Source organism: Rattus norvegicus, chromosome 2 (genome assembly GCF_021556685.1).
Source record: "Rattus norvegicus strain SHRSP/BbbUtx chromosome 2, alternate assembly SHRSP_T2T, whole genome shotgun sequence".
Taxonomy (NCBI): domain Eukaryota; kingdom Metazoa; phylum Chordata; class Mammalia; order Rodentia; family Muridae; genus Rattus; species Rattus norvegicus.
The window spans coordinates 132,471,984-132,489,623 of record NC_141535.1 but is presented as its reverse complement, the minus strand read 5'-3'; the positions used below and the strand labels follow the sequence as shown (position 1 = coordinate 132,489,623).

At 33.3% G+C, this 17,640-nt stretch overlaps 1 protein-coding gene and 1 long non-coding RNA gene across 6 annotated transcripts in view; one reads left to right on the top strand and one right to left on the bottom strand.

The window, feature by feature from the left end:
- LOC102555656 (uncharacterized) overlaps positions 1 to 17,640 on the bottom strand; it is a 348,348-nt gene continuing 330,708 nt past the window's right edge. The window contains 3 exon segments of the long non-coding RNA NR_190574.1: positions 1 to 59; positions 11,782 to 11,921; positions 13,643 to 13,766. This is a non-coding gene — a long non-coding RNA (uncharacterized LOC102555656).
- Positions 6,152 to 17,640, top strand: part of Tgap1l8 (GTPase activating protein testicular GAP1 like 8) — a 62,741-nt gene continuing 51,252 nt past the window's right edge. For 3 of the 5 annotated variants that reach the window (XM_087637241.1, XM_087637240.1, XM_087637229.1), the window contains exons 1-6: positions 9,847 to 9,959; positions 10,662 to 10,718; positions 11,805 to 11,984; positions 13,597 to 13,746; positions 15,000 to 15,041; positions 15,631 to 15,712. In XM_087637241.1, coding sequence (XP_087493367.1) covers positions 11,842 to 11,984; positions 13,597 to 13,746; positions 15,000 to 15,041; positions 15,631 to 15,712 — 417 coding nt within the window. In that variant the 5' untranslated portion in view covers positions 9,847 to 9,959; positions 10,662 to 10,718; positions 11,805 to 11,841. Of the gene's footprint in view, positions 6,264 to 9,846; positions 9,960 to 10,661; positions 10,719 to 11,804; positions 11,985 to 13,596; positions 13,747 to 14,999; positions 15,042 to 15,630; positions 15,713 to 17,640 lie in introns of those variants that run through there. The other 2 variants (XM_087637234.1, XM_087637239.1) reach the window with 2 other exon arrangements.

The following is a 17,640-nucleotide window of genomic DNA, read 5'->3' as shown; positions in this document are numbered from 1 at the left end:
GTGCAGAGAACTGTTTATCCGGTCTGTTTCTTTCAGGTTCCGGCGGTCTCTTCTCTCATCTTAAAGGCAAAAAAATACAGCTAATTTGTTTTATCATTTTTGAGGTACCATAAGCCAGGAACACAGATTTCATTTACTCTGAATTCCATGTTTCAGTACAGAAGTAGTTTCAAACCTTTACTGTACAAATAGAGTCCTAAAATATATGTCAGTGTGTACATATTAAGCTATATGAAGATGGCAGGAGGAATTTTATAAGGTGTAAACTCATCTGATGACATTCTTAGGTTTTGATTTCATAAAAGTTAGTGGTCTGCTAAGTTAGTAAATTCACAAAAGCTTTCTATCTGTTAATCACAGGGTGTTAGTTAGCAAACATTGTTAGCAAGGAATGGCTATTTAGGAGAACCAGAACTTACCCCAAGGTAAGTTAATTGGGCTCTGGCATGCAACATTGCACTCTCCCCTGTCGTGAAATTCTAATCAGTTAGTCTGTGAAGGTACCGCTTCATTTTAAAGAGTTCTCATTCACATAGGAATGGATAGTGATGAAGTTCAAGCTATTATACAGAGAAAAGAGTTGACAACTATTTGTGAAGCAGAACTATGAGCAAAATGAAAGGAAGTAAACTGTAATCGATAGATTAGAACAGAATTTCAGGCAAGGGAAGAGAGTAGATAGATCTATAAATTACAATATGTTTGGAATATCACAGGAAGCTCAGTGTGTCTGGTTTGCAGTGAAGAATGGGCTTACTAGATAAATCAATGCTCCCCACTAATGTTTTAGTCTCCTCAGTTGAGCACCTATACAGCTTTGTCATAAGTGTCCTGGATCTCACTTCTGAGCACTGTGGAGAAAGCTTTCAGCAGAGCTACTCTAGTTTTACAAACCACTCTCAGCTGGGGTTTCTAAAATGCTTGGGAAGGATTGCTTCCACATTTTTACATTTTTCAATGAGAAAAACTCAGTGTACTATAGTTTATATTTGTTTTCCTCACTAGTGTACAGAGAGTTTCTCTCTGGGTATCTGCTACATATAATGGATTTTTTAAGGCCTTGGAAATTAAATGCCACATGAAAACCTCACTTCTGGCATCTTTTCTCTCTCACACACTTTACATCCTATGTGAAGTATGAGCATACACACCAGAAAAAGGAGCATCATGACTAAGTAGAACTGTCAGTTGGAAATGTTTGACAGAGTTGAGGTATGAATTCCTTCTTGCATTTTAGTATGGGCCGAATGGGTGAAGAGCTGGGAGCTCCCAGCCCTGGAGAAGGCCATGCCTCGGAGAAAGAGTCATGGGCACAGTTACTGCAAATCCGAGGAATTCTTTGACTTGGATTCCTTGGCATGGAGAAAAGCAAACAAATTATCTTAAAATGCATTAAAGTTAAAGTTTTGTCATAATTTTAAAAATTCTTTCAATTTGTGTATCTTACTTGATGCAGTAAACCTATGATCAAAATAAAAAAAAAAGAAAACAGATACTTAAAACCTGTGTTTGAGACATAGTATTTGAGTATGTCTTATGATTATTATAATTTACATTAAATTAAAGTTTATAGAACAAAATAAAACTAAGGAATGTCTACTTTAGTATTTATAGAAATCTTTGTAAGCTCTCAACTGGATATTTATATCGGACAAATTGTTGATACCTGTACATGTACTTCAAATACACAAAAATCGTGTACCTGTTTTGTGTAATTGATTATATTTTCATATCTGTATAGTTTTCATTTATATGTGTATTCAATTTAAATCATTAAATATTTTAACAGGTGTCTTAATTGTGTTATAAATTAATTCACATAATTTCTATGTATTCTATACTGTAAAAAAGTTCTTTAGCATTCTAATACCTCATTGTTTTACTGTATAATTATATTTACTAAAAATTGGTATGTATTTATTTTTCAATATAAATATGCTGATAGCAAGAGAAGGAGTTTTGATAGTAAATATGTTAAACATAAAAATTTTAATATTAATTTCTCTTTTGCTTTGCAATGTAAACAACTGTGCTGTTTTCAAATGTAATTGTAAGACTATGAAGTGTAATTATAAATATATAAGATATTTGGATTCATTGATCAAGTTCTTAAAAAGAACGTACATATAATCAAGACAGGTAATGTCTTTTGAGTGAAATTACTGACTATCTCACAATATCAAGAATGGGATCTGAGAACATATGTGTTTTATATATAAGTGTTCTTTATTCAGTTTTTTTGGTGTTATATTTACTATATACAAATTGAAAGAATTTTTTTAAGTATTCTGATCTATTGGATCACTTTACACTGAATATCATTGGTTTGATTTTCTAGTGTCAGTTTAGTAACAAGTTATTGTATGGAAGACTTCCTTTCTTATTTTGGACAAGGTTATATTTTCATAATATAACAATTATTTGAAGTAATACATGAATAGAAATTAATTTTTCTCTCTTCAGTAATGAAGCCATTGAAGTGAAACAAGGAGTAAAAAGCACTGAGGTACTGTCAATAGAAATGAACTTCAAAGGCTATCAGTTAAAAATAAAAGATAACAAAGAAAGAATATTAAAAGTGGTAAAGGAAAAGACCATATAACATATAAAGGCAGACCTATCAGACTTACAAGTGAAGTCTCTACAGAAACTCTAAAAACTGGATGGGTCTAGACAGACATTTTGCAAGCTCTAAACACCACAGACATTAACCTAGACTACTATGCCTAGGAAAACTCTCAACTACCACAGATGGAAAAAACAAGATTTTCAAGACAAATCTCAAATTAAAAAATATCTATCCACAAATCCAGTCATGCAGAAAACACTAGATTTCTAAGATAATGGACTGAAGAAGTAAATTACAGTAGCCATTCTAACATCTAATAAAAGAAACCTTCAAGTAAAGTTAACCAAAAGATGCAGTTTCCTTCATACTCGTCAAAGGGAAAATCTATCAAAAGTAATTCTGAACATCTATGCAGCAAATACACAAGATAGCTACATTTATCCAAGAAACATCACTAAATCTCAAGTTGCATATCAAGCCCCACACATCAATAGTGGGTGACTTCACATCCCCACCTTTGTTGCAGTTTTTCTTTACTTCTTGGGTGTTCAAGCATCCCCATGCCACTCCCAATAGCCAACCAGAATTCCATACTCCTCTCCTGTTTCTTGCTCCAACCCAGCTCTCTCCCACCGTCTGCCTTCCCCTGCCATTCCATTCTCCGTTTCAAGCCAGGCTCAAGCATGCATGCTTTTGCTTTCCTTCCAGTCCAGCACTTTGGGTATATGGAGTGTAGCATGGGTAGCCTGTATTTTATGGCTAATATCCACTTTCAAGAGGTGTATGCTAAGCTGAACCCCCAGTGAACTAGATTGTTGGGGGGAGGGCGGCAATGGGGGGAGGATGGGGAGGGGAACACCCATAAAGAAGGGGAGGGGGAGGGATTAGGGGGATGTTTGCCCGGAAACCGGGAAAGGGAATAACACTCGAAATGTAAATAAGAAATACTCAAGTTAATAAAAAAAAAGAGGTGTATGTTCTTTTGGGACTGGGTTGCCACACTCAGGATGATATTCTCAAGTCCATCCATAGAATTATTATATCCTGAACCATAAATGCTAACATAATAAAATACTAAGAGATGATGTTTACTTAGATAGATGTTCAATCTTGCTGATTTTTCATAAACACTACTTCTTAAATACTATACGAAAATAAGTAATAACAAAACTTATAAAATCAGACACCATTAAAATTAAAATCTTTTGTTTCAAAAGACAATATGGAAAAAAATAAAAAAATGAAGTTCAGAATAAAGAGCTTTAAGTAATTTATCCAAAGAAAAATGTATACCTGAGTATTGAATGAAAGGTTTAGCTCAAAATAACAAATGGTCAAGTTAAATATTGGCAATTTTGAGAATGGCCAAAAATAAATTGAAAATATTCAAAAACCAATATATTTTAACCAATGTAACTGTTAATTATACATTGTTATTCTTAGACCTCATCATAAAATGCTAATTTGGCATTAATATTTGAAAACAACAAAGGATGGAAAATTATAGACAACCTTAATATTCATATTTTTCAATAATTTCAAAAATGCTAGACCACACTGTAACATAGGCAGATTTCCTCACTAATTGAAAGCCCCAAATCACTGTTATTAACTCATACATTTTTCTCTAGGCATTGAATTTTCTACCATTAATATTGTTTTCTATACTGAGGAACTAAGCTGTTTACTTTGCATAGTACTTTGAACTTATGATTTATGATAACGATATTTATACCCCAGTCCTTCCCTTTTGCTCTGCCTTCTCTTGTGTCAATTTTTGCATTGTGTTATTTTTTTTTGTAAATTATCTAATGTCAAATTTTGAAGTAATTTGAAAAGTTGAAATACTGAAAACTATATTTTACTATATTTTATTCTATGAATTTATTTGGAAAGTGATTATGGAAGCATGCCTGTGCACACAGTACATGTGGAGGTCACAGCACAACTCATGGGAGACAGTTACTTTCTTCATATAGTTGCTAGGAATTGACAAGAGACCTGTACTCAGTGAGTCAACCTGAAATTACTCCTGAAATAAACTTTAAAGAAATTTATTACAAATCCCATAGTCTCAGATTTTTGTAACATCACATTCAGTTTATTCTGTTTCAGAGTTGTAAGCTGAATTTTCCTAACTCATATTTAGTACTTTTGAAAACTAAATCACTTGACCTGATACACAGTCATCTGATAAGCATAAGGAAAAGCATACCATCATTTTATCCATTTAACACAGAAAATCGAGTGGGGCCATTTTCATTATTTCCATTTATATTTTTATTAGATATTTTTTATTTACATTTCCAATGTTATCCCCTTTCCCCAACCAACCACCACACCTTCCCACCTCCCTGAATTGACATTCCTCTACACTGGGAGTCCACCCTTGGCAGGACCAAGGGTTTCTCCTCCCTGTGGTGCCTAACAAGGCAATCCTTTTCTACATATGCAGCTGGAGCCATGGCTCTACCCAAGTGTACACTGTGGGTAGTGGTTAAGCTCTGGGAGCTGTGGTTGGTTGGTACTGTTATTCTTATGGGTTGCAAACTCCTTCTGCTCCTTTAATCTTTTCTATAACTGCTTTTATGGGGACCCCTTTCTTGGTTCCATGGTTGGCTGTATTTGTCAATTTGTCATGTTAGGTCATTGCCTCTCAGGAGACAATTATATCAGGCTCCTGTCAGCCTGTACTTCTAGACATCAGCAATACTGTCTGGATTTCACACCTGTATGTGTGTGTGTGTGTGTGTGTGTGTGTGTGTGTGTGTGTGTGTGTGTGTGTGTTTGTGTGTGTGTGTGTGTATATGGACTGGATTCCCAGGTAGGGCAGGGTCTGAGTGGCCATTCCTTCAGACTCTGCTTCAAACTTTGCCTCCATATCTCCTCTTATTAATACTTTTGTTCCTCCTGTTTTGGTTGTATATGATTGGACATTATGAGCTTATCTGCTGTAAGTGTAGCTCCAAGTAAGTCAGTAATGGTAGGTAGTGTCACTTTTAAGAGACTAGGTCTACAAGCAATATCGTCTGTCATTGGAAGTGCTGTCTTTTGAAGATATTAATCCTCCACTGAAAGTTTTAGTACGTAAGCCACGGGGCCATTTGCTGTGATGTGACAAAGTCAGGCTGTCATGAAGAAAGGATGAATAAAGGAGATTATGGGCTATTTCTCATTACAAAACAGTAAGCAAAAGAAAATAGTCTTGTATTTCTAAATTGTGGGGTATAGTAGTTTACATAAATATATTTCTATTGATTTTAAGCAATATCTATCTATCCATGAATGTATGTATATAGGTATGCATGTACCTATCATCTATCTATACCTCTACTATGTATCATACCTATCATATCTATATCTATATCTATATTATTTATATCTATCTATTGATCTATTTACCTGTTATATGGTTAGAAAAATCTGTTATTCATTACAAAAAATTGTGGTTCACAATTGTTAAAAGTAATTTTTTAAGCCAAAAGTAGAAGGTAATGAAGTATATGTGTCACTTTGTCAGATATAACATAAGCATTGACATCACAGTGGCCTGTCACCGTGGTTACTACAGAACCCTCAGATATCAGTGGTTGATCTACCAACTGCAATAATCAGTTTGGTTTTTAGTCAAGGGAAATATAGAGGTAATAGTACAACGATTACTGCATTCTCCACTCCAGGCTCCACTGTAAAGGTATGTTTTCAATAACTGATTTGATTCTCAAATGAAATGAGGACATGTTTTGTCTTGATTCCTCCAGATCATGTGAAGTAATTTTAACTCAACAGTGGGGTCATGAAGAGTTACTCATGGAACAGTTTTCAGTACCAATCTTCTAAAAAATCAAAGTAATCATGTGAGGAAAGGTATGCATTGAGCTTCCAAGGGAATGTTTTCTGGAATTCTTCTATAACTAAGTAATGAGAGAAGATTATATTCTGGACTATCTAATTGCTTTACCTAATATAACCACAGAATTTTATTGTAATCTTGTAAGACTTCAACCTAAAATCTATGAAATCTCTGATTTTCAGCAAATTGTTATTATTTCCAATATATACATTGTATTCTTTAAAACATCACTCAATAATTTATATCAATTTTGATTAGAAAAGAATAAAGTTCCAAACATGATTATTTACTTCTAATATTCCTTATCATGAAACTACATTGGTACTATTTTGAAAACTATTTTTATATTATTTTTAATGTGTGTGATGACTAACATTGATGGATGTTTCTTTTTGATTTTTTTTGATGGTTAGGAATCTTAAAGTATTTCTATGTATATGCTGGTGTCTTTGTACATATTTCTTGAAAGATAAAACATGCTTTGGGCATAGTGATATTCACATACCAAATATATACATGAAATATTCAAATCATATGAGTAGGGAAGGAACAGTAAAAAAATTTAAAAAGAGAATTTACTCCATTATTATCAGAAAGAATGTTATTTGGAGAAAAAAATGTTCAGAGACATCTGGAAGTGTTCAGAGAGAAAAAGAAACAGACTTGGTATGACCAAGACTGTTGGGTACAGAATAGAGAATATCAGAGTGGAAAAATGGTAATGCCAGAAGAAAAACACTGCCTCCATAAAGAGGAGGAAATTCTAGAATTTTCTTCTGCATTGCTTTATTTTACAACACTGTAATGTATTTATGCAAAATCAGAGTTATACAGCACACAATGTCCATGAAAAACGTTTTTGATTGATAGAGTTGTGCTATCTTAATTACTTCTGTGTAATTACACATATCAGTGAAAATACAGTTTGCAAAAGGCATAATTTATTACTATCAGTCAAATTCCTTCACTTTAAACCATAAGCCTTCTAAGTTTACATTATCTTTCTATGAATATAATGTATAAAATGCATACTATGTTAATTATGAGGAGTACAGATTAAATACCAGGTTGTTTCATTCTGCATGTTTTATGTCTCTAGGGTTTACTATAAAAATTTTACGGTATACTCATAAGCATGTATCCTTTATTGTAGGCCTCAGAGTTAGGATATGTGTATATATATATATATATATATATATATATATCCAAAGGGTAGAAGGAGATGATATGCATGTGTCACATTGTCAGATAGACCATGAGATCTCTACTCTTATATCATAAAATACTGTCAGCCTGACTGGTACAGAGTCCTCAGACTTCAGTACTTGGTCTACTAAGTGCTGTAAGTAGTTTGTTATTCAGTGTCTGAAATGAAAAGAAAAATTCACATCCATTGAACATTCTCCATTCCACATCTCATTGTAAAGTTAATTTCGATAACAAATTTGATTCTCATGATTGACTAATAAATAGTATTAGGAAGTGGTCTGTCTTGATTTGTTCAGATCATGTGAAGTAACTCTCAATTCACTCGTGTCTTGAGAAGCTATTTATGTTAGGAATATTCCCTAACAATTCCTTACAGAAAGAGAGTTATCATGTTGGGAGAAGAATGAGTTGACCTAAACAGGAAAAAGGTTTCTGTAAACATTCAAAAATTTCTGTCCAGGTTAGAAGTGAGAATTTTTTATGCTCAATCCAGTTTTTTGTGCACCATGATTACAAGGATTTTTTTGTAACAGCTCAGACTGCAACCTAAAATATAAGAACTCCCTTGATTTCTGCATATTGTTTTCCTCAAAATTTAACATTATCATGATTAGACAGGAACAACACTCCATGCATCATTTGCTTCCATATTTGTTAAACATGGAACTGAATTGTTCCCATTTTTTTTACCATAACTTTACATTATTGTTGTGTGCATATGAGGACTGCAATTGGCTGCTGTCTCTCTTTGACTCTGATACTTGGGGAGACTAAGGGCTTTCTAACTAAAACACATGGTGTCTCTCGACATTTCTTGAAAGAAGTAACATACGATTCAATTAAAATTTTATTCACTTAAGGAAATGTACATTTAAGTATTCAAATAGTGTGTGTAAGACACAGTAGAGAAACTGTCAAATGAGTAGTCAATATATTAATAGAAGGAAAGCTATGATAATTGATGAGAGAGCACAAATATACAGAGCTCAGGGCAGAGAGAAAAACAACTTTATGTGACCGAGTCTGTCTAGTAGAGAAGGGAGAAAATCATGAGAAAAATTGAAAGTAGCTGGGCCAGAATAAAGTTCGCCTTCATGAGGAATAATGTGCTAGAACGTTTTGAGAGTTTCCATGCTGTAGAATAGACAGGAAGGTATGGAAAGGGAAAGATATCTAGATGGAAGATTGAGTCTGGCATTTAGACATCTAAAATCTTTGAGAAATAACTAGTTAAATAATTAACTAAAAACTATATTCCCCACATTTATTTATGTAACGTATAAATGGTAATTTGTGGCATGTAAATACATAGATTTCTTTGTGATATTCTCTTATGTAACATACTTCAAATTATCAGTCATTTAAAATCAGAATTAAGTAGCAGCAAATCTTTACAAAGAAATTTAATTTGATAGAATTTTGCTCTTAATAAGTACTGAATTATTACAAATACCAGTTAAACCATATAGTTTGCAGATTGAATAATTTATTGCTATCATCACAATTTTAACTATTTAAAAGGATGGTTACAGTTCCTTGGTATACTAATTACACAATTAATTCTGAGATTTATAGAATATGTCCCAGGTTGTTTCAATCACATTTCTTTGTCTCTAGGCTTTACTCTATAATGTTTACTTTATAATAATAACTGGGTGTCCTCAAAGCTGTCTGGCTTTGGTGTGTGATGATTTCTGTGTCTATGTCAGTAAAGCCCATTCTAAGTTAAAGTTCCTTGTGAGTTTGTTTCTATTCAGCTCTGAGTTTTACAGTGTTAATGAAGTTTCCATTGTACCTTTTTCACATGGAACCTTGACAGACTGAAAAAATAAGAATTCACAATCTTTATGGTAGCATATGCATTTCACAATATTTACACCAATATTCCTCTTATTATACATATATCTTTATCTATCTATCTATCTATCTATCTATCTATCTATCTATCTATCTATCTATCTATCTATCTATCGATCTATGTATCTGTCTTCTATCTCATTTATATCACACAGCTATATCTACATCTTCATATATACTGATAGTTGTGAAAATGTCATTCATTACAAACAATTGTGCTTCCACCTATGTTCAGAAATAATGTTTTAAAGCCACAGGGAGAGAAAATAAACTGCACATGCCACTCTTGCCCAATGGCATGAGCCTTAGAATCTTGACATCACAATGTCCTTCAGCCTGACAACTACAGAATCCTCCGACTTCAGTAGCTTACTGGCCACTGAAGGCACCAGTTTGGTGTTTAGAGGCAGGAAGGCGAACGAAAATTTCACTTTCTTTGATAAGTTCTTCACTGCAGGCTCTACGAAAAAGGTATAATTTTATATTTAATTTGATTCTCATGGTAGACTAATAGTATCAGGAAGTGTTCTGTCTTGATTCTTCCAGATCATGTGAAATAACCCTCAACTCAGAGTAGTTTCTTGTAAAGGTAATCATTATAGCAATATTCAAAACCAATCTTCCATAGAAACAAGGTTATCACATGAAGAGAGGTATATTTTGAGCTACACAGGAGATTGATTTCTATAAACTGAAAAAAAAAACATACAAGTTAAGCCTGAGGATTATTTTACTCAATCCAATTGTTTTATCCACTATGACTGCAGATTTTTTTTAAAAGAAACTGGTAAATCTAATCTACAGTCTAAGAATTTTCTGGTTTTCAGGAAATTGTTATTGTTTCCAACACACCTAGTGTTCATTGGAATCTAATTCTCAGAATTTAACATTGAGTCAGATTTGATATGCACAACTTTCATGACATGATCATTTACTTTCAATTTTGTTCATCATGAAACTGAGTTAGTACGATTTTTTTTAACCTATCTTTACATTATGCTTAATGTTGTCTGATGGCAACTATTGGCTGTTCTCTCTTTGACTCATGTGAGTCAAGTATCTTTGTAAGTGAAAGCTATGACATTTCTGTGGCTATTCTTTGAAAGGTGTAACATAGGTTGTGGGTTGAACTGTTGTCACTTAAATAATTATGTATTTTACTTATCCAAACAGAATGAGCAGGGCCCAGTAAAGAAAACAACAAAACAGAAAGCCACTGCATTATTACAGGTACAAATTTTTTTATGTATAAGAGAGAAAAAATGTTCAGATTACTCTTGAATGTTTCAGAATATAGAGAAAGAACAGGGTTGATATGACCAAGTCTGGGAAAAGAGAAGGAAGACTATCAGAAGAGAAAAATGGAGATAGCTTTTTCATGATAAAGCGCTGATGAAGAGAGGTGGAGTGTTCTAGCACATGTTAGGAGTTAGTATAGTGAAGAAAGGGACGGAGATGTTTGAAAAAAGACAGTAACCTGGCAGGGGTTAAATATAAAACAGGAATGTTTACCCCCTTCAGGAATAAAGAAGGTCAGAATGGGTATTGATATCCTAATATGAACAACTTAATGGAGAGCCACATATCCCTTTTGCCACAGCCAAGATAAATGTCTACCTTTGCTAGACAAGACCAATTTCACAAATTTTGATGAATGCTTTCTTTTTCATTTTTGTTATTTTTGTTGTTGTTGTTCTTTTTTGTTGTTTATTTGTTTATTTATTTGTAACCATAAGGAATTTTTCTATACTGTATCTTGAGCTGGACCAAGCTTGGCATTTCTGAGACCCTCCCAGAGGCCTAACTAAAACATCAAGATAACCTGATTATTTCCTTCACATCTACTATGTTAGCTTACAAAGGTTTAGTTATGGCATTTTCTCAGAGTAGCATATCTCATATCTGGTATAACATATATCTACATTAGGATTCAAAAATATTTCAAATTATCGGTTTTAAAATAGCAGCAAAATAATTTAATTGGACAGTATCACCACAACTTTTGGAAGTGCATTAAAGTCTTGCAGCATTTACTGTTTGAGAACCATTTCTCTAGATCCATCCAGCTACACTTCTTCAAACTATTCCCCTTGACCATTCTAGAAACGGTCCCACTTCTGAAAAGATTCCAGTTCTTCAATATGCTTAAATAGTTTCCTTCATACATGATATATTTTCTGTTACATTTTAAAGTTGTCTATAGCCCAGCCGAATCATGCTTGGATAATTGAGTCTGTATTTTAACACCGTGCACCCTTTGAAACTCAGTATGAATATCGGTTTTATAACTTACCCACTGACTATTTGTTCTTCTAGGTGGTGATCTTTATCAGGAGAATTCATTTTTTTCAACATGGAAACTATTGAGTCAGAAGAGGTGGGAGGAGTACAGCAACACGTGGTTTGCCAAGGCCCCGTGATACTTAAAAGAGGCTGGAAAAGTAATAAACGATATCTTATCTTGCTCAATAATCTTTTGATTGTGTCTAATAGACAGTAAGTATATGTGTCTTACCTTCCTTGTTATAAGAGTCCACACTGTGGAAAGGTCTTAATGTACAAAGCTATTTATAATTTCCTTTATTTTTTAAGATTATAAGTACTTTACTATTCTCCTTCGTTTCCTCATACATGTCTTTCCATATAACCTCCTTGTTCTGTTTTAAATCATGGCTATGTGTTTTTTATTACTTGTTCTTACATATTATTTTATATGGAAGCTAATAAAAGATACACATATATATTAGATATGTGTATACATATATATGTATAGTTTCTAAGTACTTAAATATATCTTGCCCAGTCAGTATAATATTGCTTGTATTTGTGTTTTCAGAGATGTACATTTGGAATTAGATAAACAATCTGTGCAATAGTCCTAGGGGAGAATTTTTCTTATTCTCAAATTTCCTTTGTGGCATATACCTCGCCAAGTAGAATTGATGTTTATTGGACCAACCTTATTTCCAATTTGTTTTGACACCATATTTTATCGCACTTAAAAATGAATTAATTTAAGATATTATTCTGCTGTTCAAATCTGGCAAAAGTATATCAAGGAAGCTACCATGGACAGCGATATGTTAGCCTATGCCCATATTTCTAGCATTTTAAAACTAACTTATTAGTATTGCAACTCATAATGAGATCCCTGTGAACTATGCAGTGACCCATTTCTCTAAATAAAATATTACATTTATCAAAAGAAGAGCCATCTTTTCTTTGGTTACAGAAATATTATAGAAACAAGAAGGCTGGACATAAGGGGCCACACATGTCAGTCTCCTGCTCTCATAGCTTCTAAATTACTATGAAGAGATGAGAAGAAGCTGCTCTCCTCCACTAACCAGAGGAAACTGCTGCCACTAGGTCTTGCTTGGTGATTTTTGCAGACACCTGAGAAAACTGATGTGATTAAATGAAACTGTGTACATGGTTAAACTAATACAAAATTTATGAATGTTGGGGGGAGATCTGTCAGTAAATAGAATGAAAAGGAGAAAGTGACAAAAAGTTATTAAACACATTGTATTTGTATGTAGAATTCTCAGGGAGCAAATTACTTATAAAAAGAATCACAAAAGAAGGAAATTTAGGTTTCAAAGATTATTGTTTGTTAAAAACTAATAATAACATCGGAATGTTTGATAGAAAGACATAGTTCTAATTATTTGGCTAAATTATTGGAATAAAGTATCATCATTTTAGTTACTTGTGTGATAAGTACTTTGTGACTTTTCTAAAGGATCTACTGGAATGAGCTAATGTGAAATTTTTAGTACATGGAGATGGATAACAGACATGAAATTTTATTAAGTGAAGCAATATTTTGTTTTTATGCTGGAAAGAATGTTACATGTAATTGATTAAAATAAAAAATCATTAACTAATTTCCTTTGTATATTATGGGGAAAAAACAAACTAAAATAGTTACTCCTTAACTAAATCTAGGTAAGAAATACTGAAATCATTCAATTTCTAAAAATGCATCTGTGATTGGAGAGAGAAATGGATGTATTCTTTGCTCTGAGGCAGGAAGAACTGGGTCTTACCACAATTCCAACTACAATACAATTAAACTAACATAGATACTTGATTCTCTTTCTAGGAAAAGGAAAAAGTTTAAGATAAAACATGTCATTCCATTGACTCACCTGTGGCTTGGTGATGAAGTGGACATATTCAGGACAGACAACAGCTCTGCTTCCAGGTCCATTTACCTATACTGGCCAATGGGAAATGCTGTGGCAACCTTTCGGTAAGACCTAGAGTTCAGACCTGTGATCACAGGAGGATAGCTTCAGAAATTGTGGGCCAACTTAATGGTGTGTAATTTACTTCCCGGTGTAAGAGTATACTCATTCTAAAATTCTCCAATTAAAAAATGATAAACCTGATGGCTGTTGGTGACCACGGAAGAGTGCATATCTAGTAACTTCTTTCACAAAAAGTTTTCATCATTCCAAAATGTTTGCAAAAATAGAATCAATTTTAATCTATCTGTATATAGCATACCAACTCAACTTTTGCCCTTCTATGATGTCCCTAGATTTTCTATACTCTTCACTCTACATATTTATACATGTAGCTAGGTTCCTCTGGTTTTGATCTGTGATGTTCACTAAGACTCCACAAAATTCATGGGGCAGAACTCAGGTGCACTGTCTTCTAAGAATAATGTGAAGAGTATAAAGTCTTACTCTATCCTAGACATTCTTCTCCCCAAAATGATCTGCTTTTATATGTGTTATAAAAGTGCACACAGGAATCACTTTCCAATAATATTGTGTAGTATACTTAAATTTGACCAATACTTTCTACACTCCCACATTTTCTTCAAGATTAGCATTCAATTGTATTATAAAATATTACTTATGCAAAACCCAAATATTTGAATGTCTGTGTAGTAGAATATCACTCTTGTCTGTAGTCAATGAAGAAGGACTAGTGTCAGAAAATCATCAGAATCAGATGTAATTTATAGAGTACAGATTTGCATTCTTATCTTCCATGATTACATGTGCTCATGGCATATTGATACTTCTTTTCCACATGAAATATTCATGCACAGCCCAAATTTGAATGCTTTCCATTCCTCTGTCCAAAGTCTTAGCATCATCACACAGTTGACTTGTATAACACAAACCCACATTTTATAAGCTTTCTAGCCTTTATGACTTTCCTTTTTCCTGTAAAAACATTTGTCATAGACCCTGAGCAAGATCAGCTTTTGTTGTTCCCTGAATATTTTCTTCTGCTCTGGTAAAATCTCTAATGATTGTTCTTGAATGCTCCCTTATCGAATATGAAAAGTATTATATTGAGAGATGGTAATGTGTCACATGACAGTATTTCCAGTGAAAAGAATTAGGACATTTAGAAGTGGAGTCAGTGGAGGCTACCCAGTACATCTATACTATAATTGATGGCCACAGAGATAAGATATTTTTATGCATAATAACCTTAAAAATCTTACCATTTATCTCAACTCTTTTTTTTCCAATTTTACAGTTCCATGGAACAGACTATTTGGTGGTACTTCTTTTTACAAAGGTATTTTATTATGTTCATATATTAATTCCTTTGTGATACAGGAATGGTAGTGTGTGTTTTAGTTTAATACACACACACACACACACACACACACACACACATATATAATACTCTGTCATGAAATCAGTTGTTAATTTGGTGTTCAATGGATAATACTTTAAATTATCATTTGTATTGCTTTTTTAATTTTGAGGAATTTCTGTATTTATTATTACTTCTTTGTATTGGAGTAAACACTACTCTCAACTCTTATTTTAAATTCCACTAATTAGATGTCACTCTAGCAAGACATTCAAACTTCTGCTGCTTCCTCCTTTGAGGTCAAACAGATTTATACCCTTCTGTTGGATTCAGACACATCATTTTGAGGACTGACTATACTACTTAGGTCAATGTGTTATTCCCTGATCATGTCCTTGTCTCTGAAATATTTTTGAGTATTTGCCAGTCGAATAATATATATTGCTTTATTTATTTTCATGTATTGAATGCTAAGATGATTCTGAAAAAATATTAACAAGGATTAGCTTGAAATAAGCTACTAATAAATTAATTTTGCTGTGTTGTATGCCTTTATTGCATTTGGCAGATCCATTCGTGAAGTCAAGAAGCAGAACAAAATAGATCTGTCCATGCAGATACTCACCGAAGACATTGCATGCTCTGACACTGTATGTGAATACAAAACCAAAACTATTATTCCAAGTTCATGACAAGGAGAGGGACAGTTTGTAAAGTAATGGCAGATGCAGACCTAAGAAGAGCATGGATTGGAAGAGGGAGAGGGGGAGAGAGGAAGAAAGGGAAAGAGAGGGAGACAGAGAGAGACAGAGAATTTAGGCACTATTATATGGAAAAGGTATATCTGTGTTCCATGCAGATACAGGTCTTTCATGTGTGTTATGGAGAAAGCAACATAAATCAAGTCTGATCCAATTAGTAGAGATATGAAAAGGGGAAGTACTTTTTGTTAAATCACTGAAAATTTAGTCAGATAATTCCAACAGCATATATTTCCAAGTGAAGTATTATTATTACCATTAAACTGACCCCTTTTGAGTCTTTATTGGTTATATATAGACTTGTGTGTTGTTTCTACAATTCTTTATTCATTTTAAAATATTTGTGTCTAATAATTCTAAATATATGAGATTATCATAAAGAATTAGTTTCTTTCCATACCTAACTGTTATGTAGTATGTAGAGAGCATTGAAGAAATTTCCTACTGTAATGCAGAATAGACTGTAGTTTAGAGGATCACCATCTTTCTGTCTTTGATAAATGATAATTGGTATAAAATGGACCTAGTGTCAATATTTTAACATGTCATTGTTGATACTGCACTAGATGTACAAAGGTGTATAAAATGAAGAAATTATAGATCACCAAGCAATTTCTTATTTATAGCAGGTCTATGCCATACAAAACAGTAATTAAAAATAATATAAAAGAAACTTCAAGCCAGTGACATAAATCAGGAGAACACTCACTAGATTGACTGAACCATTTGTGTCCTCAGGACGGAGAAGAGTAGAAGAGCAGAACATCCCTTAGGGAAATACTCTCCTGCCTCTGCAGTTTGACTTCAGCTGTGGCAAATGCTCAGCATTGTACATAATCAGTCTTCTAGATGTCTTTCAATACCATTGTGACTTAGATCCAATTCCTTAAAAATGCCAAGCAACCAGAGCTTCCAGGGACTAAGGCACTACCTAAAGACTATACATGGACTGACCCTGGACTCTGACCCCATAGGTAGCAATGAATATCCTAGTAAGAGCACCAGTGGAAGGGGAAGCCCTGGGTCCTGCTAAGACTGAACCCCCAGTGAACTAGTCTATGGGGGGAGGGCGGCAATGGGGGGAGGGTTGGGAGGGGAACACCCATAAGGAAGGGGAGGGGGGAGGGGGATGTTTGCCCGGAAACCGGGAAAGGGAATAACACTCGAAATGTATATAAGAAATACTCAAGTTAATAAAAAAAAAAAGAAAAAAGAAAAAAAATGAACATTATTACTGATGTTTCCCATGACTCTAGTGCTTTAGCATTTTATCCTTCCATAATTATTGAAAACCTTTTGTTTAGTTTAGAAGATTGGTAACAGGTAATTTTTACCTTTTAGTCGGCTTATGATATGTTTATTTCCTTGTTGTCTTTGAAGAGATATTATCAGAACATCAAAACTTTCTTCCAACTTACATTAATATCCTCCATTATTTTCTTTTCTCCTTGTTTTCAAGTGAATATTCAGAAATAATGCATATATATATATACATTTTCCTCATATATATACATTTTCTTGTATATACGTATATATATATATACATTTCTTATTGGTTTTCTTTGATTTTGTTTATTGTTTAGCTTTTTTTTATATTTTAAAATTCTTTGAATCATCAGTGTATTTCATTATACTTAAGATAAACCTGTAAAGATTTTCTGTAGATAAATTGGAAAATGTTTTAGCTATTTTTACTTTAGGACATTTCCACCTAATTTCACTTTTTTCCTTACATACACTTAAGCTTAAACGTATGTCACTCAGACACTGCTTTTATTTTAAAATACATCAACAAAGATGATTTTAGAATTATCTTT